Here is a 23,718-nt window from a genome sequence, read left to right on the forward strand (position 1 = left end):
CAGCGCCTCTGCGGGCTATGAGAAATGGGGACTTGTCACCAAGGGGCAGCTGCCTCCCGAGTCCTGCAGTGCCCAGGAGCTGCCTGGCTTCCTGCTTCTTGATGGGGCGCACAAGGACCCATGTCAGCTGGCTCGTGTCACCTCCCACAGGACACGTGATGCTCCAGCCGCACTAGCTGGACGCACCGTATTCCTTGACGCCTCCGGGCTTTGGCACAGCCTTCTTCCTCGGGGGACACCCCTCCCGCCCTTCCTGCCCTGACGAGCGGCTCCTCCTTCAAGACCCAGACGCCCCCGCCAAACCCAAGTCCTGGCCAGCGCAGAAGAGGGTCCACCAGCACCCCACCCAGCCCCATGGAGGAGCTGTGACGAGTTAACACCTTGCAGCAGAGACCAGGCCTGATGCTCTGCCGCCAAGGACACGCCAAGGTGGCCACGGTCTTGTCTGGAGGATGTCCACCGGCCACTGGGGAGTCCACAGAGGGAAGAAGGCAGGGCCCCGGGCCCAGAGGCACTTTTGGCTTTTCTGTCTTTGTGGGCCCCTTCCCCCTTAAAAAAAAAAAAAGGCGAAAGAAGAAAGGACGTTATCTTTTGACATCCAGACTGGATTCATGATTATTATATAATTATTTCCAGTTTTTCAACAAAATTAAAAACCATTTTCATGGGTCGCTGAGAGCATCACAGGCCCCAGCACTGGGCCTCGTGTGCCCAGTAGAGGCAGGGGCCCTGCGTCCAAGGAAGTGCCCTTCTCCAGCCCAGGGCCCCCCCCCACCCCCTGCCTCTGTCCCTGGCCTCTGGGCCCACCACCGCCCCTGGAAGCACAGGTGGGGGCAGGCCCTGGCTGTCAACCCAGGCTCTCCAGGCCTCCAGGAGCCCGCGGAGGGCAGAGCAGGCCTGGGTCCCGCCTCCTTCCTGGGCGCGATCGTTGGCTTCATAAAAGCCAGACAGACTGGCACCCCTGCAAACTGAATTTATGTTCCATTTGATGCGAGGACGCTCTGGGTTGGCTCCAGGTACCCGAGGGCGGCTCGGTGTAAGTGCTCACAGAGAGGATGGAGCTGGGCGGCCTGCCAACTGGATCCATTCCCTCTTCCCCTCCCTCCCTCCCTCCCTCCCTCAGGGGGCACTGGGGAGATGGGCTCCAGAGGAGACAAACTAGCTCCGTGGGGCATCTGTAACCAAGTACCACCAACTGGGTGGCTCAGAATGACACACATTCATGCTGTTACAGTTCTGGGGCTTCCGAAGCCTTGAATCAGTGTCACTGGGTGGCGTCCAGGTTTTGGCAGGTGCTCCTCTGAGGGCTCCAGGGGAGGATCCGTGTCCTGGCCCTTCTGAGCTTCCAGAGCCACGGTCCCCACACTCCTTGGCTTGTGGCCCCTTCCTCCACCTGCAGCCCAGCGTCCTCCAGTCTCCACTCTGTCTCCTCTGCCTCTCCTGTGAGGACCCCTGGGATTTCACTTGGGCCCACCTGGATAATCCAGGAGACCTTCCCCATCTCTAGACCTGGATTTAATCCATCTGCAGAGTTGCTTTTTGCATATGAGGCAACGTGCACGGGTTCCCGGGGTTAGGACCCGGATGTCTTTAGGGGACACTGCTCAGCCGACCCAGCTCGCTTGCCTTGCGCTGGTCACCCGCGTTGGCTGAGCCTCAGTGTCCCCGAGGGTAAAATGCAGTCAGGAGGATCACCTTCGGGTGCTGTCATGAGGAGTACGTGAGCTTTATTGAAGCTGCCTGCCGCAGGACAGACCAGGCTGGAAGTCTCTGGAGCTACTCTTAGTAGGGTATTTTGGCATAAGTGGGCCAAGGCTAGGGAGGGAGCTCAGTAGCCCCCAGGCTCCAGGAATTCCGTGCCGAAGGGGATCCTCTGTTTACCCCGCGGTCCTCAGCTCCGGTTGTGTACAGAAAGCGTCTGCAAAGTTGTAAGTAATCCCGGGGCCAGCATTCTGCTGCCGGGGCTCTGGGTGGGGTCCCCTTGTTGGGGTCCTCGGGGGCTCCTGTGATTCTCACACACAGCCAGGCTGGAGCCTGGGCGTTCAGGCTGGGTCACCGCTCGTGGCTCTTCTTGCGGGCACCCCTGGGCTCTTAGCGCCACCTGGGTGTCTTGTTGGCGCGACTTGAAGGTGCTGTCTTTTCAGGGACTGGGCCTCCATCACCTCTAAAGGAAGGTGCTGAACATGGGGGTCTCCGAGCATCCTCAGGCTCCAGGGCTGACACTGTGTGGCAATGGGCTTCCCCCCGTGTAGCGAGGGCTCACTCTGCGCCCCTGGGTGCCCAGCATGGGTCTCCTGGACTCCCCGCTGTAACCTCGGGTGCTGGGCTGGCATGCCCCTTTCCCGGCAGAGAGGGACCCCGAAGTCAGGGGCGGATGCTTGTTCCAGAGCTGCTGCGTGTAGGGGCCGAGCAGGCCTGGGAAACCAGGGCTCTTGACACGTGTTGGGCAGTGAGTGGCCAGTTTGTCCTTCCAGTCAGAGTATTTTGGAATTGGCTGAAAAATGGGGCCGCTGGTGGTGGGGGCTCTCCAGGATGCTTCTACTCAGGCCGTGTCGATGTTAGAGAAAGCCTGAAGAATGCTCCTGAGAAAGAGGTATGTTTGGTTAGGTAATTTCACACTTTTTTTCCTGGAATATTCTTAGTTGTCTCATGGGAGAGGGGGAGGTTTGTGAAACTCTCCAAGTTGGGACACACTTCGATTTCACTTGAAACACTGGGAAACAGTCCGTGCATGCACTATTGGTGTTGGGAGAGGCGAGGGTGTTCCAGAGCTTTCCTGGAGGCAGCGGGCCTGGCCAGGGCGTTGAAGGGTGAGGAGGAGAGAAGGTGGTGCAGTCTGGCATGCTGGGGAAGGACAGGGATGATAGCAGACAGAGAATACCCGTGGAGGAGGCAAACCAGCGTGAGCCCCCCCAAAAGGGCTCTGGCTTTTGGGGCTGCATGAGTTCGCTCGGGGTCGTCGTAACCCAGTGCACCACTGGGGCCTTCAGCAGAAACGGACAGTCTCGTGGTTCCGGAGGTCAGAAGCCCCATCCAGGTGTGGGTGGGCAGGGCTGTGCTCCCTCTAAACCTGCAAGGGAGTCCTTCCTTGCCTCTCCCTAGTTTCTGGTGGCAGCTGGTGACCCTGGCATTCCTTGATTCAGCCCTCCATCTTCACGAGGTTCTCCCTGTGTGTGGGTCTCTGTGTCCAAATTTCCCCTTTTTATAAGGACCCAGTCGCATTGGATTAGGGCCCACCCTGATGACCTCAATTTAATCACATCTGCAAAGACCCTATTTCCAAATAAGGTCACATTCAAAGGGACCAAGGTGCAAGGCTTCCATATTTTGGGGGTGGGGAGAAACAATTTAACCCATAATGGGCCTGGCACGTGAGGCTGGCATCTCTTCAAACCCTTGATCCCTGGTCATTCTCCTTATGAACGTGTATGAGCACGAGGCTTTTCTCCTTCTCCAGAGATGACACAGGCAGGTGATCTGCTTAGGCACACAGTTGGCAGGTGGCAGAGCTGGGATCCAATTGGGGATCTTTCTGGAAAGGCCCATGGCGCTCTCCTCAGGCCATGATAACCACAGGGGTGCACTCTGCCACACGGTGAATAGGAAACCCACATTTCTCTTCCTACCACGGGGCACTTCCCGGGTCTGTGCAGACTCTGGGCCCAGGAGAGGCTCAGGGTTTGCAGAGGTGTGTGTGGGGGGGGCGGGGGGAATGGGGACAGCCTGCAGGGGAAGATTTTGTCACACCAGGCACCTCCCCCTCCTGACTGTCTGTGGATGTCTTTCTTTGCCCCTCTCCCTTGATATTGCAGGAACTGTTACGGTCTTTTTTCTTGGTTCTGTGAGCTCTTCGGTCATCGGGCCCGGGGAATCCCGGATGAAAGGCCCAGGCCAGGTTCCAGGAGGAGGGCCCCAGAGAAAGTGGTTCCTGGCAGCCCTGCCGAGAGATGGGGCTTATTTTTAAACCTAAACAGATGGGGCGCTGGGAACCAAACACAGGCGTGGCTTCCAAATTCAAGGGACAGGTTTAAGAATGCCCTAGGATGTGAGATTGTGTGTGCGTGCGTGTGTGTGTTTTAGTTGAGGATTGTTTGACATACACCGTTATGGTAATTTCAACTGTGTAACACAAACACTCACTATAAAAATTGGATTGTTTTTTTGCTATTGAGTTGTAGCAGTTCCTTATGTATTTTGGACCTTAACCCTATCAGATACATATGACTTGTAGATATTTTCTCCCACTCGGGAGGCCGGGTTTTCCATTTTGTTGATGGTTTCCTTTGCTGTCCCACTTTTAGTTTGATGTCCCACTTGTCTATTTGTGCATGTGTTACCTTTGTTCTTGGTGTCAGATTTAAAAAGTCATCGCCAAGACCGATGTCAAGGACCTTAACTCTGTTTTCTTCTAGGCATTATTTTATAGTTTCAGGTCCTATGTTTAAGTTTTTAATTGCTTTTGAGTTAGATTTTGTATATAGTGTAAGAAGGTGGTCCAGTTTTCCCAGTACCAGTTACTGAAGAGACTGTCCTTTCCCCAATGCATATTCTTGGCTCCTCTGTCATAAATTAATGGACAGTGTATGTGTAGGTTCGTGTCTGGGGTCTGTATTCTAATTTTATGTCAGTACCATACTGTTTTGATTGCTTTTGTTTTGTAATATCGTTTGAAATCAGGGAACGTGATACCTCCAGATTTGTTCTTCTTTCTCAAGATTGCTTTGGCTATTTGGGGTCTTTTGTGGTTCCATACAAATTTGAGGATTGTTTTATTTCTGTGGAAAATGCCATTGGAATTTCGATAGGGATTACATTCTATCTGTAGATTGCTTTGGGCAGAATGGACATTTAAACAATATTAATTCTTTCAAACCATGAACACGGAATATCTTTCCATTATTTGTGTCATCTTCAAGTTTTCTTATCAGTGTCTTAGAGTTTTCAGTGTACAGGTCTTTCACCTCCTTGGTTAAACCTGCTCATAGATATTCTTTTAGATGCAATTACAGATGGGATTGGTTTTTTTTTTTTTAAAGATTTAAGAGAGAGCATAGAGTGAGAGAGCATGAGCAGGGGGATTGGGAGAGGGAGAAGCAGGCTTCCCGCGGAGCAGGGAGCCTGACACGGGGCTCGAGCCCAGGACCCTGGGATCATGACCTGAGCCGAAGGCAGACACTTAACCGACGGAGCCACCCAGGCACCCCATATGGGACTGTTTTCTTACTTTCTCTTTTTGATGGTTTGCTCTTATGTATAGAAACACTGCATATTTTTGTGTATTGATTTTGTGTCCTACAACTTTATCGAATTTGTTGATTGGGTCTGAGTTATTTGGTGGAATCTTTAGGGTTTTCTATATATAATATCATGTCATCCCGCAAATAGTGACAGTTTTACTTCTTCCTTTCCAATGTGGATGCCTTTTCTTTTTCTTAATGCTCTGGCTTGGACTTCAGTATATGCTGAATAGAAGTGGCGTGAGTGGGCATCCTTGTCTTGTTCCCGATCTTAAGAGGGAAAGCTTTCAGCTTTTCACCATTACGATGTTAGCTGTGGGCTCGTCCTAGGTGGCCTTTATTACGCTGAAGCATGTTCCCTCTATACCCACTGTGTTGAGAGTTACCATAAATGGATGTTGAATTTTATCAGATGCTTTTCTGGCATCTCTTGAAGGTGATCACGTGTTTTATCCTTCATTTTATTCATGTGACGTATCACATTGATTTGCGGCTGTTGAACCATCCTTGCATCCCTGGAATGAATCCCATTTGTTTATGGTGTATGATCCTTTTAATGTATTATTGAATTCAGCCTGCTAATATTTCACCGAGCAGATAATAGTCTAACAGGGCTTCTTAACCCACTGCGTGGCAGGGGCTTCTTTTTGGCATGTTTTCAAATGCCTAAAATAAAGTACAAAGGGTTTTGAGGCACGTGGGCCGGCTCAGTCCGTTAAACGTCCTACTCTTGGTCTCAGCTCAGGTCTTGATCTCAGGATCGTGAGTTCAGGCCCGTTGTTGGTGGAGCCTACTTGAAAAAGAAAATACAAACGGTTCTGAAGGAAACCAGTTACATTAGATACAGCTCTTCCCACAGACCACCCTGGGTGAGGCAGCCTTGCTGCTCTGGGCGGTGCAGAGCCCCTGAAGCTTGCTGCCCCCAGGGGCCGCGAGCGGGTAGCTGGGTCCTCAGCAGGCAGATTTGGGGTGAGTCTGGGGAGGCGGCTGGGGTAGGACAGGGCGGTGGGCGTGAGGGAGGCTGCGTGGCCTGGGTGGGAGCCCAGCTCTGCATCTGCTAGCCGTGTGACCCGAGTGAGGGCGGGCGCGATGGGGGGTGACACCAGCAACAAGGGCAAATGCTTCCTTCCCGGTGTGCACCGTGCCCGGGCGCGGTCGTCAGTCGGGCTGCCAGTCGTCGGCCCTTCCCCCGGCCCTGGGAGCTGGGTCCTCCTGTTGCCACTGGCAGGCAGGGGCCTGACCCAGAGGAGCTGAGCCGCTTGCGCAGAGCTGCCCATCCCAGGTGTCGGCCCCAGCGAGGCTGCCGCTCGCGTTGGAAAGCGCGAGGGTCCCAGCTGCTGCGTCTGTGGCCACATGGCCATGTGGCACTGGGGCTGCCACCCCCTCGCCTGTCCTGCACACTTGACCTCCTTCAGCCCCGTGCTCAGCCACCCCTGCCGTCCCCCCGGGATGTCTGGGGTCTGTGGTGGTGTTCTTGCCGTAGCCGCCACCGGAACCCCGTGGTGCCTTTCCTGTGGGCACTTTGGGCCCCAAAGTATCGGTGACTTTATCCAGTGTCCGTGTGTCGGGCATGGGCTCCATCTGCAGTATAGACCGTCCGGGCAGACTGCAGTTTCTCTGGCCCTAGAGCGGGTGACGGCCTTGATGGTCCAGGTGAGGGTGTCCCCAGGTCACAGGAAGGGAAAAGGGGGGTGGAGGACAGAGATGGTGAGGGGGATGGGTGGGACTTAGGGACGGGGAGGAAGGGCCTCATGGGGGGTGACGCAGAGGCTTCTTGCGTGCCTGGGGCCTCAGGAACAGGTGGCGCCCCGACCCAGCGAGCGTGAGCTGGGGCGGGGTGGGCGTGCGAGAGAAGGGAGCGTGTGGGTGTGAGGGCCGCCCGGAGTGGGCCAGAAAGGGACAGTGCTCCAGGTGGGGCCGGCCCGAGCCCAGCAGGCTGCGTGCTTCGCTTCCCAGTGGCCCAGCGCTGGCCCCGGCCAGGGCTCCCCACCGTCCCCCACAGGCCTGGGGAGGACCCTGCAGACTGGTGATGAAGAGCCTGGGAAACGGAGTCCCTGGCATTCTCTGCGGGCGTCTGCCCAGTTCCTGCCGCCCTCGTACCCCCCACAGCACCTGCGAGGTGGGGAAGTGTCGCCTTGTGTCACGGGTGCGGGGGCCGGGGGCCAGAGAGGCGTGCCTGAGGTGGGTGGAGGGGGACGCATGGGGTGGGCGTCTGTCCGTCTGTGCCCCTGGGGAGCATTCCTCACACGCATATTGTCATGGGGCCCAGCGCCGCTCTGGTCTTTCACAGGTGGAGAGCATGTACGGTAACGGAGGCCGCGCGGGATCGGGGGACGCGCGCCCAGGGGTCCCGAGGCCAGGCCAGGGCTCGGGGCTCGCCCCCAGCCTCTTCTGCAGCCCCAGGAAGTGGCGGAGTTCCGCCCGGGCTTGGCAGAGGAAGGAGCTGGTGGGGCGCCCGGGAGGGCTGGGGCTGGGGGACTCGCTGACCTTGATGGAGCCCCCGCCCCGTGCCGGCATCCAGGGCCCCACGGCCTCTGAATCCGCCCCCCTTCAGGAGCCTGAAAGCTGTGTCTGCTCACGGGGTGGGGAGGCGGTCTGTCAGCAGGAAGACTCACACTCCCCCGATCTGGGCTGCCGGGCCTTTGCACGGCCGTTTAGCCTCCGGCCACGCCCTGCCCCTGCCGGAGGGGGCGCCCCCAGCAGCCAAGCGAGCACCCTCGTTCTGTCCCCCGCGCTCCGCAGCCCCCGGCCGTGCCCGCTGTCCTGTCCCGCACCCGCCCGCACGTGTCTCCTGAGCACGCACTATGTGCCGGCCGGCTCGGCGTACAGCAGTGACCGTGGGGACTGCCGTCTGGCGAGGGGACACAACTGAGCACGCAGGAGACTTGAGGGCAGAGGTGGCAGGGGCCCCGGAGATTCTGGCCTTCCCGCTTCGCTGGTCCCGGCCCAGCGGCAGGGCTGGTGCCCCGGGAGCGGGAGACATCTGGAACGGCTGACGAGCAGGTGGCTGGTGCGTCACCGCGGTCACTGGCAGCAGGCGGAAAGGCAGCCCACAGGCCGGCTCCACTGTGTGTCCCAGTGTCCATGATGCTCGATCGTGCCTGTACCCCCAGCTCCCCACACAGGGCCATTTACAACAGAGAGAGCTTGTGGACGTGGTGAGAAGGTTGTCCCGCTGAGCGCTCGTCCCCGAAGCCTCCCGGGGCTCCGCTGGGGCTCCGACCACAGACGGGCTCTGCGTCCGCCGCTGCGCGTCCGCCTGGCTGGCGGGCTGCCCCCCGCGCCCCCCACGCCGGCCTTCGCAGCCCCCCTGACGGGCCCAACTCTGCCCACAGGTGTCCGTGCTGGTCCTCTTCGCCCTGGCCTTCCTCACCTGCGTCGTCTTCCTGGTCGTCTACAAGGTGTACAAGTATGACCGTGCCTGCCCCGATGGGTTCGTCCTCAAGGTAAGGTGCCCCAGGAGGGGCCCAGGGCTCTGGCCAGGCCCCCCGCCCCCCAGGGGACCCTTGCGGGAGGGAGCAGGGAAGGGAGGCAGGAGGAGAAGGCGAGGCGGCCCAGTAGCAAGGCGGCTCCTGGGAACTGACCTAACCCGGGGCAGCAGAGACCCAGAGGGAGGAAGGGCTTGCGCGAGGGGGGCTGGGGGCAGGGCTGGGCACATGCCCCCCACGGCTGCCCCCTCGGCTGGGCTCTCCGCGTGCGTGCAGATGCGTGCTTTGCTCGGACGCCTCCACGTTCCAGAAGGCCTGCAAGTGGCACCCAAGCAGACCCGGGGAACAAGAGGACTAAGTGAAGACCAAAAAAGGACGAGGCGATGAGGGGGAAGAGGTGAAGCACGAGGAAGTAAAATGGACTCGCCGTGGACCTGCTCCCATTTCCCCCGCACTCGGCATCTGGGCCCCACATTCGGTTCCGAACTCCCCGCAGCCAGGGTGAAGAGGGAAAAGGATCATTGGCAGGATCTGGTGTTGCAGAAATTAAAGCAGGAGAAGCCCACGCCGAGCGCACACGCGGACGGGCTTGGTTTGTCAGCTGCCACCCGGTGACTTTGCTTTGGGGTTTGGTGACGTGAGGGACACAGGACCCTCGCACGAGTTAGCAGGCAAAGCCAGAGTTCAGGGTGCCTTCCAGCCCTCCCGCTGCGCGGCGGGTATGTGTGTGGGCCTGCCGTGTGGCCGCAGCGGTCGCTGTTACTCCGGCCAGGACCCGTTGGCTGAAGAGCCCCGCCTTCGGGACGCTCCCTGCTATTCTCAAAAGAAACGTGAAGTCAGTCGTACGCTGAGTTAGGTTATAAGCACTGGAAAGCAGGAGAGCAAGGCAGGTTCTAGAAGGACGGTCATGTTTGAGCAACGCTCATAGGAACCCAGTGACGGAGCTGTGCAGGGACCTGGGGGACACCCCTTGTCTTCACGAACCCGTCCACCCCCCCGACGGGCTGGGAGAGGTTATGGTCTGCTTGGAAGCTCAGGAGGCACCATGGTTTAAAGGAGGCCAACCCAGAGGGCCTGGGGGCTTCGAGGAGGGGAGGGCTGCCCTTGACCAAGCAAGCGCATTCGCTGACGCTGGAGGCCGGCAGGGCCAACCCAGGCTCGGGGAGCAGCAGCGCCGCGGGTGACCGCAGGGCGGGGCAGGTCTGGTCAGCCTGGAGGACTGGGGGCAGTTGGACGTGAGCCAGACTCTGCAGACGTCACGGGCCAGGCAACGGCCCCCGGGGGAGGGGAAGTGATGGGACGGCCACTCGGTGGCCCCGGGAGGCTGGAGGTTTGGTGCGATGGCCCAGGAGGCTGCTATAGGGAGCCTGGGGAGAGACAAGGGTCTGGCCTGCTCAGGGTGCTGGAGACGGAGAGAGGACACCCACGTGACTGGGGGGGGGGATGCAGGGGAGGAAGATGCAGGGGAGGACCTGGTCCAGAGCCCGGTGACGCAGAGGGGCTGATGTCATGGAGAGGAGGCAAAGCAGACGCAGGAGCGGTGCCCTGATGGGAACTGGGTGTGCAGAGGACAGCTTCCGGGGGACTGGACAGACTGCTCACAAACCACTGGGGCCAGCAGCTCCATCAGGAGGACCCAGGGTTTGCTTCCGGGCTCATTCTCTGGGCCGGGGCAAGCTGCCTGCGTGGAGGAGGGGGCCAGGCTAAAACTACCCGGCCTGCAAGGCCAATTCTGCTAGAAAACCTGGTCCGGGCAGGTGGAGTCTGAGAGAGGAAGCCCTTGCAGGGCAGAGGGCAGCTCTCTGTGTTCAGAAGGCTCACGGCTGAGCCTGGGGCCCAGCCAGCCTTCTTGGGAATTTGGAGTCCAGTGATCTTCTGTAGCTACGTCTCTTGGGACTTCGGCATTTTCCGCTGGCCTTTCCGTCTAATTGGAGGCAGGTGGCCTCCCTGGAAACCATGGCTGGGAGGACTGGGGAGCTCCCAGTCTGTGCCTAAAAGCCCTTGGCTAAAGCTGGAGGTGGGGAAGGTGTGGTGCATGCCCAAGCCCCCTCCCTCCCTCCTTTGTGCACTGTGCTCGTGCAGGTCACACGCAGACCCCGACAGCTTAGAGGCTTTTACACTAGGACTTGTGAATGCTCCTAAAAGCCTTCTGGGTAGATACTGTCAGATCCCCATTTTACCCGTGGGAAGAGGCAGCACAGACACGACCGTCATTGTGTCCAAGGTCACGCCCTGCGCTTTGACCGAGCATTTAGCACGCATGTATCAAGTGCCGCTGTGCTGTCCCCGGCTGGCTGCTGGGCTCCCAGCGCCGGACAGGAGTCCAGGCCCTACCCTTGGGGCCTGTGTTCTAGTGGAGGAGACAAGTGGCAGGCACACAGGCAGATGCCCAGATGGTGTGGACACTGCCGAGTGCCAGGCAGAGAAGAAACCAGGGTGACTGTGAGAGCCTGGGGTCACCTCTTCTGGGTCACTTGGGGGTGCAAACTGAATGAGGAGTCAGTTTAGCCAGCGGGTGGTCTGGGCATGCATGGACTGAGGACCCAGACTGGGCTGGGGTCCTGCTGACCCCCAGAGCCAGAGAGGGGCCCCGTGGGAAGGGCGGATGGGCCCAGGTGCCACAGAGGTCCTGGCGTGAGCCCGAGGGCAGGCATGCGCCCGTGCCTGCGCCGTGGGTGAGGGGGGGCGCGGGCCGCCCCGACCGGGAGTGTCACCGGGGGATTTAGGAGGGCAGGTATGGGCTGGGGAGGATGCGACGATTCTGCCTTTGTCCTGAAACCATGCAGTAATTATAGGAGTCTTATGGAAAGGTTTTAAATGTGATGGGAAATTGCCCAAAGCCCATGTCTTTTGACATCTGGGTACTCCTCGCAGACTGTCAGCAGACACACGCCTTCTCCCCGGGGATCTCGTGTGCGAGGCACACTCAGTAGCGCTGGCCGCGGGCCAGGGGCTGCTGGGAACCTGCCTGCCTGGGCTACCTCCCCGGGCCCCGAGGGAGCGAGGGGCGGAGAGGTCTGGTGACCTCCCCACACTGGCCCGCAGAGGGGCGCGGGGCTGTGATTTCTGGCCTGAGAGCGGCGGGGTCAGACCTCCCTGGGAGCCCCGGCCCCATGCTCCCCCCGGAACTGGGGTTCTCGCCCACCACCAGCCCACCGCGGCGCCGCCCCGGCACGTTCCTCCCCAGCCCGTGTGTGGGCAGCGGAAGAACTGTCTGTCGTCCCCGGCCCGGCCCGCAGAGGGCAGGGGGAGGGACTCCGTCGTCGTGGCCTGGCGTCTCCCACTGCCCAGCGCCTTGCAGGACCCTGTGCGCGAGCCGAGGAGGGCAGGACGGAGCGGAGGTGGGGGGTGGCTGGCTTGCTGGACGGGGGCTGCGGCTTCCTGCCGCCCAGACGGGGCGGGGTTTGAGCTGCTGCTGAGACGCGGGCGTCCCCTGGGTGGTGGCCCTGCGGCTTCTGATCTTCCCTGTGCGCTGTGTGAGCGTGGACACGCCGTGGCTTCTTACCTGACTGTTGTGCTTGGCAGCCCTGGGGCCTGGCACGGGGCTGGCATGAACGGCTTCTGAACGTGCCGGGCAGCCCACCCGTGGGAGGGCCGCTCCCTGGCCACGCCTGGTCACTTCACGCCGACACTCCCGCAGCCGGTATCCTGGGAGGACCCTCCGGGGTGGGGGGACCTCCATCGTGAGGCCTCCCCGTCGGAGCGCACGGGAGCTTTTCCGTGACTGGGGTGTCATGCCTGTGTCTCGCCACACGTCACGTGCTCAGCCCTGTGGCCCTGCTTTTGACCCCAGGCAGGCGCCAGGCTACGAGGACCTGCGCGCTGGGGAGGCCTCCGGTTCAGAGGACAACAGTCTGTGGCCCGAGAGGATGTTGCGTAGGCCGTGGCGCTCACCTGGTCTGGGTCACAGCAGCCCTGCCCGGCAGGCCTCGCAGCCCCCCTCCCCGACAGCCCCCCGCCCCGGGCACTGCCGGAGGAGCACCGCGGCCCCAGCCTGCGAGGGCACTGGAGGCTGAGCTGGTCGCGCGCGCCGGGAACCGAGAGCTGCGCCGGGCCCACTCGCTGGCTGGATGCGAGCCTGTCAGTGCCCTGGGAAAACACTGGTTTGGCCCCAGGGCCCCGGGGCGGGGCCTACTGCCTCTGCTTCTCACTGTGCTGTGTTTGAGTGGGTCATCTGTTGGCGGCTTTGCACGGTGACACTGGGGGGGGGTTCTGGGCGCTCCCACCGGGAGGCCCAGACTGGAGAGTTACCTCCCCTCCCTGGGTCTCCCTGGCCCCATCTATAAAAGCAGACTGCTGGAAGCTTCCTTACAGCGAGAGAATGTGCATGGAAAGCACTTGGCAAACTGTCAGGGACGAAGAGAAGGTCAGGAGGAGAATGGCAGTGTGGGAGGCAAAACCCCAGTCCCGTTTTCTTCTGCCAGGGAAGTGGCAGGTGGGCCTAGAATCTACAGGAAGACCTCAAGGAGCAGCCCCCCTGACCCGCCTTTAGCTTTCAGAGATTGAGCAAAAAAAGCTGGGCCCGGGCGGGGCGCGGCTCCCGGAGGAGGTTCCCGGCCGCATCCCCGGCTGGCCCTGAGGTCTCCCAGCGCCCACGTCCACGGCGCAGCAGCTGTGGCCAGCCATCCTAGCGGTGGCCCGAGGTGCCCAGAGATGCGGTCCTCAGAGGTCCCGTCACGTTGTCCACATGGTGCCTGCCCCGGGCAGGTAAGTGGACACCCTGAGCGGCTGGGTTTCTTGCTAAGCCCCGGGAGTTGGTCAGAGTGCCCTGGGCGGCGCTCGGGCTACAGGTCCCGGCTTTGCGTGTACCAGCAGGGTGACCACAGCCGAGACAGACGGCACTCAGTGTGCCGAGCCTCAGGATCATCTGGGCTGTTGAAGCTTACAGATTGCTCCCACACGGATGTGCCGAGTCAGACCCCTCGGGTGGGCGGAGAATCTGGGCTGTGACCCTCTTCCTGGTGACCGTGGAGGTGGCCGAGGCCAGGCACCGGTCTTAGCTGCGGTCTCCCTTTGCTGTCTGATGGTGAGGCCGGCTTTGGTTGCTCAGACACAGGAAGCGGGGCTTCCACGAGATGGAAGGGCGACCTCTGTCCCGTTAAGGCTCCCGCGGGAAGGCGGCGGGGCTCTGTGAGGTCACCCTGGAGCCCCGATTCTGTCTTCTACTGCCCTGGAGCCCCGATTCTGTCTTCTGCTGCCCTGCCAGCCCCCAGGGTATATCACCCTTCCCCGCGCAGTCAGCCAGCCGGGGAAGGGCTGCGGGAGAGAGTGGACAGACCTCCACTCCTGTCCCACCGGCCAGAAGTTAGCCCCACGGCCTCTCCCGGCTGTTGGGAGCACTAGGCGCCAGGTGCCCGCCTAGCCCTGGGGGCTGGCTGGGGGAGCCGATCGCGGCCGCGCCCACCTCCCCTGTGGGCTTGCTGAGCCCCGCAGCTATTGTGTGGGCTGGCCACGTCAGCTGTGGGGGGGCAGTGGCTTAGGTTGGCTCCTGAATAAGGAAAGGCAGCCTGGGGTGTAGGGTCTTAACTGTTTGCGGTCCTAGACCTTTTGCGAGCTGATGAGAGCTATGGGCTGGTCTCCCCCGGCCCTCATCTCCCCAGGGTTCTGTGACCTGTAGGGACAGAGCCTCTTCCTTCGTGGATAGCTGCCTGGGAGAGCGCCCCCCCCCCAAACATGCTGTCTGGGGTCCTTGGGGACGTCCTGCTGCTCTCTGGGTCACAAGGTCACACTGCTCCCTAATAGGACCTGTAGGCCTTGTGTGACTGCCTCTCTGACCCAGGCCACCCTTCCCAGCGTGTTCCCCATGCTGCTGTCTGCGAGGCCGGCCTGCCCTGCCTCTGGGCCCCCCATGACCCCCCCTCCCCCCAGATAAGGCCTACTACAAACCTAGCTCCCAGGAGGCTTTTCTGACTTGGTTTCTGGTAGATGTAAAATGACAACTAGCATAAGCTCTTCAGTGAAGCAGGAAGGCCACCGTCCTGTTACACACGTGCCCCCCGAGCACCGCTGTTGGAGAGGTCGGCCCTGTCATGACATAAATCGCTGTCGGGTGGTCCAGGGGCTGTGCCGAGGCCAGGACCCATGCCCGCTTTTGCTCATTTGTGTATTTCTCCTCTCGGCCCCGGGAAGGTGCTCAGTAAACATCTGGAAGGGGGTTACCTGGAAACCCTGGAGACCCACACTGGCATCCTTCCAGCCTCGGTGCACGCATCTCAGGGGCCTTTTCTATCTTTCAGAACACCCAGTGCATTCCAGAAGGCTTGGAGAGCTACTACGCGGAGCAAGACTCCAGCGCCCGGGAGAAATTCTACACCGTCATCAACCACTACAACCTGGCCAAGCAGAGCATCACACGCTCGGTCTCACCCTGGATGTCCGTTCTGTCGGAAGAGAAGCTGTCCGAGCAGGAGACCGAAGCCGCTGAGAAGTCGGCCCAGTGAGGTGGGCAGGTTCCTTACGATGTGTCACTTGAAGGTAACAAAGGGACTCGGAGGGACGTTTCATTAAATATAATTCCCGATAATTTAGAGGTCGCTCATTTATGGTGCAACTGCTTGTTTGCTGATGCCGCTTTGCAAATAAACCTTGCTGCCGGCCGCCCGCGGGCCCAAGTGCATCTCAGCACTGCTTAAAGAGCTCTGACACCACTTTCCGTGATAAGGAGTCTTAATTTAGCTACTTTACTGGGACTTACTGGATGGTATCAAAAAATAAATTTACACCAGATACGCAAGGGGTTTGGATTCAGATAATGCATTTTGTGGAATTTGTTTACCACCCTCCCACCCTCGCTGTTTGCAGTCCTTACTCCACAGCCATATTTAGAGGGAGCCCCACTTTGCTAAGAGCAAGCTGTACTTCAGAATTTCTTCCAACCTCCAATCAGGCGGCAACAGTGCCGTCTCCAGGACGCATGGTAGTGAGCGGTGTAGAGAAGGAAGGAAATAGGGCAAGCGCGCTTTCCCCGTGCTCATCCCTAAGTTGCAAGTGTCCCGCAGCCAGGCACACTCGGGGGGCTCTGTTCCACGCCCCCACACACCGGAGTTGGCATCTTGGTGCAGAGAGCACCCTTGTTTCGCTCCAGTGCATGCAGACCGTGTCCCAGCATGTGAGGTGAGGGGCTATGGAAAGCGAGGTCCCTGGGCCGCGGGCTCCAGGACTGTGTCAGAAGCCTGTAGGTAGTCCGTCTGCTCTGTGATGTGTTGAATAGGAACGAAACCCCTTTGGTCTTTACGTGCTCTTCTGTTATGAATAAATTCGCACCAACAGCCCTGTTAGCCCCTAAGTTAGTTTTCAAAAACTTATTTGTGTTGGAAAAGTGAAAATGTAATTGCTGGGAAACCAAGACTAATTTTTATTTTGTGAACCAGAACTCCTTTGATATAAGAAGCAGGCAGGAAAGGCTGGGCGGGGCTGGTGTGGCAACTTGCAAACCCAATGATGACATTTCAATTCACAATCTTTGTAAGAAAATGCTATTTCAACCTGAATCTTGACATTAAAGTATATGTTTACAAAATTGCCAGTTAGATAAGTGTGTAAGACGATTAAATAGAAAAAAGACATATGCAGACCTTTTCTTCCATGTTATTTGAATGTGTTGTTTCTGGTGGACATGTCAAAAGTTTCACTGTTTTTTAGTAGATCAAAAATAAATGACAACTAGTGCAAGATCTGTTGCAAACAAGCCTGGTGGCCACGGCCGACTCCGTTACTGCTTCCTAAACCTGATTTTATTATCAAGGGTGTTCTGAAACCATGACCGTGGGCTCGGGGAAGGGGAGCGTGCCTGAGCTGCATGCAGTGAAGGCCGCGAGGACGCACGGCGAGCAGGGACCGTACATCTGTGAGCGCGGCCAGGCCCGTGGACATGCCCCACTGAGGTGACACACCCCTCTGTGCGTCTAGTAGACATTTTATTGATGTAAATTCACTCACAGGTAACTTCTGACACTTTCACTGGGCACGCAAGGAACACAGACTCGTACCGCACACGGGGGAGCCATCCGCACGCACACGGGGGTGCGGCCCCGCGAACACCTGCGTGCTTTCTGCACAGACGTGGCTCCAGAAGTCTTGGGCTCCCCACTGCAAACAGGCGTTCCTGTTTCCTCGACGGTCAGGCGCACAGTCCAGGAGCCGCAGGCCAGGTTCCTGCTCTGGACAAAAGCTCCTTGGGCCCCAGGGGCCCCTTGCCAAGTGCCCAGAGTCTGTCCCCACACTTCTGCCCCACCCGGCAGGCAGGCGTCCGCTGCACATCTCTGCTCAGACCCGCTGACAGGACACGAAGGAGCTCTAGTTGCATTTATTACATTAACGGGGCAAAGGTGCGTTCTCTAGAATATGGTGACTATCACAGGGCTCAGGCAGATAAGATGCCACAGGAAACAAAGAAATGATCATTGTTGTGAAGTTACTAGCCAGCGCTGTTCCCGAAGCCACCAGAAGGCCAAGGCAGGAGCCTCCCTGAGCCCGGCCTCCAGGCAGCCCCTCCACATGGTCTCTGGTGCAGCCGGAACCGGAACCGCCCCCACCCCCCCCACCCCACCTTGCGTCAGTTTCGCTACACAGGCCCCTTTCCCTTTGTGTTCATTATTTTCTTTCTCAGCTACCAAATGGGCTTAAACCACAGGTGTGGGTGTCCCTTCGTGGGAGTGTCCGTCTGTCCCAGCCCCCTTCCCCCCAAACGGCTCATGATACAATCTGCTCGCAGCCCCGCTCCGCTGCTGGAGACCCTCAAGGGCGCGCCGTCTGCCAGGAGCAGCGGGGACAGGCTAGCCGTCGTACCAGTCCAGGAAGAGCAGGGAGAAGGAGCACATCACCAGGAAGAAGAGGACCCACACGCGGAAGCCGGCGTTGTTTTTAATGGCCTGGGGCGGGGGGGGGGCAGTAGCTCAGGGATTTGCGTCACCAGGGATTTTTGCTTTCAGAAGCCCTCGAGTGCCCCACCTGTCCGCATGCACTCTCCCTCCGCTGGGCTGTAGGTGCCCTGCTGGGCCTTTGCTTACCGTAGTCACTCGGCAGGACCACAGAGTGGGTTTAGAATCCATCAGCAAAAAGGTATTTCCCTTACCCGCTGGCCCTCACTCAGAGATCCTGCGCCTTTCTCCCAGGAAACACCCAGAAATGGCCCACGCGTGTCCCAGAGTTAAAGCCACACACACGACCGGCCACGGTCCCCCAAGAGTACAGTGGCAGTGGTGGCCCATCAACCCAGCCCGAGCCCCACGCTCAGAGGACAGAGTCCGCTCGACAGAGCCCACTGTGGTGGCCCCAAAAAACAGGGACCAGGGCCCTGGCCCTCGGGGTGGGGCAGGGGCACTCAACAAGCTTCTCCAGCAGCGCCCACCCCTGGACTGAGGGAGCTGGTCCGGCCCTTGCCAACAGTGACCTCATGCGCCTCAAATGGCTCCTCTGGAGGCCGGTGAGTCACAGCTCTTGGTAACGGCGGGGGCCCAGGGTTTGGTGGGGGTGGAAATGGGACCGTCCGGCGCCACCAGGTGGGGAGCCCTGGGGGCTGGGCTCCAGCAAGGCGGTCAGGCCGCCCCGACTCGGTGCCACACTGGGGAGGCCTGGGGGGCCCAAAAGTTCTCACCTCTCTGATGTCTTCATTACCCTCCTTGATATTCTCGGTTGCCCCGACAACTAACTGGTGAATGCTGTCGATCTCGGCTTCCTGGGGAAGGAGAGTGACAGGTAGACCCAATCTCTGTCTCCTTCCCCAAGCGTACAGACATCAGAAGCCACCAGCTGCCACTTAACGAAGGGCCGGGACTTTACAAATATGAGCCCGTGAGTCCTCATGGTGCCCCGAGGGGTAGGCAGCAGCCCCGTTTTGCAAAAGGGAAACTTAGGGTTCAGAGAAGTTCGGTAACTTGCCCAAAGTCACAGAGCAACCAGGCGGCAGGACCAGGACTAGAACCCAGGGCCTGTGCCCCCTTCCATCCCCAGCTGCGACCTGCGGTGCCGCGTGCCGGGCAGGAAGGGACGAACACGAGAGCTGCCGACTACACAGTAGCCACCACAGGCCAGGGCCTTCCCCTCTGGTCTCTACTCTTTCTGACGTCCAGAGACGTAAGCTTCCACACACGTGTGCTTTAAAACACATGCTAGAGAAGAAAGGGCTAAAATGTACACACATTAGCTCCCACGTACTGAGAGGCTGCCCTGAGCCAGGCGTGGGTCTGGTACCTCTAGGCCAGCTCTGAGCGCGAGGCAGGGGACACCCGACCCGTGCCGTGGAGGGCACCCCGGGTCGGAGCCAGCCCGTCTGACCCTGCCTGGCCTCTGAGCGCTCCTCCCATGCCCAGCTGCCTCTAGAAACAAGGCGTGTGCTCTGACACGGACCGCTGACCTTGCTGTTTTAGGTGTCAGGAAGCTTCTAAGTGAAGAGTTCCTTCAGTGTGCTATTAAAAAGGACAGCCCTTACGAACCTGAACTCGCAAACTGTTAGGCCTCGTGGCTGTGAGGTTTAGGGCAGGTTTTGTGAGTGGGGTATCTTAAGCCAACTAGCCCAGTTTCATACAACGGAGCCAAATGATTCTGTCTTTGAAACCCTTCCACGGTCTGCGGATGCTCCAAACAAAAGGACAAACTGATCAGGTCTGTAACAGTTTTGCCAGTTACTGGCTAGAGGAATTTTAGCCGGGGAGGCAGGTACAAGTAACATGAAAATCCTCTTACGGGAACAATCCTGTTTGCTGTGTGGACGTGACAGCTGAGGGCACGGACCTGGCATTCGGAGAGGGCCGAGTCTGGGCTCTCGTAAAGGTCGACTGAGAAGCTACCACCCAGCAGGCGTTGTGCCGGATGCTTCCTGTGGGTTATCTCTGAGCCTTACAACGGCCCTGCAAGGGTCACTCCACTTTACAGACGGGCAAACCGTAGCTGGGAGGCCACCCTGGTTACCCGAGGGCATCCAGAACGAAGATCTACCTGACTCCTCTCACCATGTGTCCCACTGCACGCTCGCGGTGAGCACTCGGTCTGGCCTGGGCCGGCCAGTGGGTCCAGAGCAGAGAGCTCCCCGCCACGCACAGCAGCTGCACCAGGGGGACGAGAGGCCCTCCCCCGAGGAGCCCTCTGAGTGCCCACTGGCCAAGGCACACGGCTCTGGATGCTCGGCTGCAGAGATCAGGCAACCTCTCAAAAAATACCCGGACTTCATAGTATATTCTTTTAAGCTAAAACTTTAAACAATTTTTTTTCTTTCTTACCTGTTGTAAAACCTTCTCTGTGAATATCTCTTGGAGTCTGGAAATTTCAACCACTCTCCCTTCGATTTGCCTTCATTAAAAAAAAAAAAAAAGTCACAGACAACCATTAGTACTTGGTAGTCCTAACAAGAATGCTACACATTTCTAAAGGGACCGTCTAAGTGAGAAATGGAGGGGACACCACCACAGCCTCCAGAGAGGGAGGGGGCACCATGTCGGGCTCAGGAAAGGAGATAGACATTTTACTTCCTGACTCTCCTTTGAAGTCTCTCAGCTTGGGGGCGTGTACTACAATTTAGAAACCTGCCCTCCCCTCTAAGCTGACCCACTGTGCCCCTGCCTTGGAGTCCGCACCCCTGGTTACAAAAGACAGTCTTCTAGAAGGCCTGTACCCAATCTAGTAACCACAGTAACATGGTGGGGATTCAAAAGAAACCACCAGAATGTGCTGACAACTCAACTTTGTTACTGCTCAGTAGGTTGAAGGAGAGCATATTTGTCACTCAAACCGACTTCCTGTTGAAAGGAAAAACTATGATTCCATCTGAAAAATATGTCTGGGTTCAGCAACCAAGTGTCTGAGCTTCTCCCTGTTTCAGGGCCAGCAAGGGTGCCCCCGGGGGCGGGCTGGGGGCTGGAGTAGGTCTAGAAATGGGGACGGCTGAGCTCCCAGCCCAGGAGGCCCGCTCTTAAGGGCAGGAGGCGGCCACTCCTCCCAGAGCTTCTAGGCGCGGGAAGGGAGAGCGAAGCGGATGGGGCCAGGGACGATGAGGGCGGAGTCTCAGGGCAAGGACCAGGAGGCCCACAGGAGAAGGGCGAAGGCCACAGAAGAGCACGGGAGCTGTCAGAGGGAAACTCCTGCAGGTGGAATCCCCAGGGCTCTGTGGGTACAGCGCCGGGATGCGTTTTCTTTTGGGATGAGCCCACAATGCAGCGGCAGGGTTTCTGTGCCCTGCAAAATCCCAGGCCTCCCGTTCGGATGGTTCAAACATTCTCCGGGAAACAGGCCCCAAGCGCTTCCCCTAGAGGGCCAGCCAGCGATGGTTCACATGGGCGAACACAGCCACTTGCCTTTGGTGCTGCCGACCCCTTTGCTGCGGGAGCAGAGAGACCCTGGCAGAGCCAAGTGCAGGAGGCTGCTCCGGCCAGCGGTTCTTCACAAGGCCCCCATCTCACTGGGGAGTCATGCGGTGCAAACAGCCCCCACATGGGGCACTCAGTATCTGGTGCAATTTGCAGTCACTGGGAGCAGCACATGGGGGGGGACCTCCCACGGGCCCACAAGCTGAGGGGAGTCAATAAAGTTGGGCAGCTGCCTTGACCCCCGAATGGCTCAAGGTGTGGGGGGGTGCTTGTGGCCAGGGCCACAAGTGGATGCCGGGGCCCCAAAGTTAGTCAAGTTCCCAGTTTCTGGGAAAGCTATCACATAGGCCATCAGCCCAGAGAAACCACATACACACCTCACTTCATCAAACAGGCTGTTCATTTCACCAATTAGGCGCTGGTTTTCTTGTTCAAACTGCAAGGAAAGAAACACATTAAGGATGATGTCATACTCAAAACAACACAGCCAAAGGCAAGCATCTAGCAAGGCGTCTGCACAGAGATCTTTGATCTGCCCGCTAAGGATCGCCACTGAGTCCCTCTTTCTGGCATCAGCATGACAACATCCCTGTGGCTAGACCTGTCCCCGCCTGCAAGCCGCCCTGATGCTCGCGAAGGTGAGCCATGGAGGCGCGGGCGGCCTGTCATCCTGCCCCTGCTCCCTTCCGGCTCCCACGGCCCTGAACTGCTGGCCTCTGGGCCTGTCCATTTTAAGTGGAGCAGTGAGGCCCAGCAGCTTAGCTGGGAGCCACGCTTGGCCAGCCCACCACCACAGGAGCAGGGGTCTGGGATCCAGAGGAGCTGTCCTGCCGGGGCTCAGGCTGGAGACCAGGCTTCGGGACTCGGTCTGGGTGAGACGCCACCCTGACACGGGGGAGCTCGTCAGAGCCCAGGTGACTGTGGAGCAGACAGCTGCTCTCCCGGCCCTTCTTGCCGACTTGACCCTGGCCCAACAAAAGGATGGCGTGTCTGAAGCTTTGCCATGGTGCGGGGCCAGATGATATCCTCCCCCCAACCTACAGGACCAAGGACCCTTCCTTCGCATGCCCACTCAACCCACAACTCCTCGCCCACGTCCCACAGACCCAGCTCCAAGGCTACCTCCTCCGTGACCTATGTTGGGCCCCTGAGCTTGAAGCTGTTTCTAATTTTTCTAACCTTGGCCTAGCACCTTCCGAACGTCTCTTAGGAGATCTTAGGCCCTGTCATAAGCTGTGCATGTCCCAAATGCCCCGTGTGACTATGAGCTGGCTGAGGGTGGGAACCATGTCAAACCCGACTTGGAAAGGACCGCACACCCATTCTTCCTCTCACATCTGTTAAAGCTGCAGCTACGTCCACGGCTACTTTTGGAGACACTGTCCGTGCCAGGCGCTGCATGGGGAGCAAATGGAAGCAAGCTCTCGCCATCCGGAGGATTTGCCATCCGACTGAAGATCCGGCTACCCCTTGCCCAGTAAAACAGCAGAGGGAAGAGAAAATGCTTATGGAAGTCACAACGGTCACCAAGGCCGTGCTGAGCATGTCACACGCAGGGACCCACGGTCTCCCTGCCACCCCATCTGGCTCCCACTTCACGGGGAGGGAAGGAGCTGTGCTCGCTCACCTCTGCACCTGCCCACCCTGCTCCCTTTGCTACACCTCCTCACCCCTCCCTGCGTTTCCCCGTCCTCCCCTTGTGCTTCGCTCACTCTCACTCACTGGACACGGTGGTGGGGGGGGGTCATTTCCTCCTCTCATGTCCCTCCAGCCCTCCATGTGGGTGCCCTCCGTCCTGTCACCACACCCTTGCTGCACCCATTCCTTCCCTGGCACCTAAGCTCTGCCCTCATCGTCTTTCAGTCTCTTCCAGTCTGTCCCCCACTCCTCGGTCAGAGCGATCTAAGATGCTGGTCACATCACACCGCACCACACCGGCCCCGTCCCGTGGCCCTGCAGATCAGCGCAGAGATGCGGCCTTCTCCTGGAGCTTGCTGCTCCCCCTCAGCACAGGCTAGCTGAGAGCTGATGGGAGTTCCCCAGCTGGTCCCTCGAAAGCCAGCCCAGCACCTTCCTAGTGACCAGACACATCAGGCAGAATTAATCACCTTCCTCCATCTCCTCTTGTAAAAAGCTCCTCTGCACTTGGCCCATCGCTACATTTCTCGCCCCTACTGGGGCATCTTCCCTCCTGGGGTGGGCCCTTCCCCTCTGGCGCCCCCATCGCAGGGGAGGGCCTGACACGCTCCAGGGCACCAGTCCCCAGCCCTGCTGCTTGTCCAAACACAAAGACACCTCCACTCCGAGACCCCAGACCCACTGGGTCAGAAGACTGGGGTTGGGGGGGCGAGCACAGCTTGCAGAGGGGCAGATATGCTGGGGAAGCGTCTGAAGGGCCACCCCAGCCCCCGGCGGTGGGCTGCCTTGCTGGCTGCCCACACGGTACCCAGACGGCCCTTCTCATTATACATGGAGCAGGCTGTTTAAGGGAATAAAAACTTCACTTTTGAGTTTGAAGGTATCGGCTCTGTTAACAGTTACTTAAGAGTCCAGTATTTGGGGCGCCTGGGTGGCTCAGTCGTTGAGCGTCTGCCTTCGGCTCGGGTCGTGACCCCGGGGTCCTGGGATCGAGCCCCGCATCGGGCTCCCTGCTCTTCGGGAAGCCTGCTTCTCCCTCTCCCACTCCCCCTGCTTGTGTTCCCTCTCTTGCTCTCTCTGTCAAATAAATAAAATCTTAAAAAAAAAAAAAAGAGT

The 23,718-nt window shown here is 58.9% G+C and overlaps 2 protein-coding genes across 3 annotated transcripts in view; one reads left to right on the plus strand and one right to left on the minus strand.

The window, feature by feature from the left end:
* Positions 1-16,352, plus strand: part of NSG1 (neuronal vesicle trafficking associated 1) — a 28,841-nt gene extending 12,489 nt beyond the window's left edge. The window contains exons 4-5 of the mRNA XM_081812638.1: positions 8,573-8,683; positions 14,902-16,352. Of these exons, the coding sequence (XP_081668764.1) occupies positions 8,573-8,683; positions 14,902-15,105 (315 nt within the window). The 3' untranslated portion in view covers positions 15,106-16,352. The remainder of the gene's footprint in view (positions 1-8,572; positions 8,684-14,901) is intronic.
* A 212-nt stretch (positions 16,353-16,564) lies between these two features.
* The window catches only part of STX18 (syntaxin 18), a 117,831-nt gene continuing 110,677 nt past the window's right edge, over positions 16,565-23,718 (minus strand). For both annotated transcript variants that reach the window (XM_081812636.1, XM_081812637.1), the window contains 4 exons: positions 21,342-21,400; positions 19,882-19,951; positions 18,261-18,341; positions 16,565-17,535 (listed from right to left, as the gene is read on the minus strand). In XM_081812636.1, the coding sequence (XP_081668762.1) occupies positions 17,440-17,535; positions 18,261-18,341; positions 19,882-19,951; positions 21,342-21,400 (306 nt within the window). In that variant the 3' untranslated portion in view covers positions 16,565-17,439. The remainder of the gene's footprint in view (positions 17,536-18,260; positions 18,342-19,881; positions 19,952-21,341; positions 21,401-23,718) is intronic.

The sequence above is a fragment of the Leptonychotes weddellii genome, chromosome 2 (genome assembly GCF_054177405.1).
Source record: "Leptonychotes weddellii isolate Sample4059 chromosome 2, ASM5417740v2, whole genome shotgun sequence".
Lineage (NCBI taxonomy): Eukaryota > Metazoa > Chordata > Mammalia > Carnivora > Phocidae > Leptonychotes > Leptonychotes weddellii.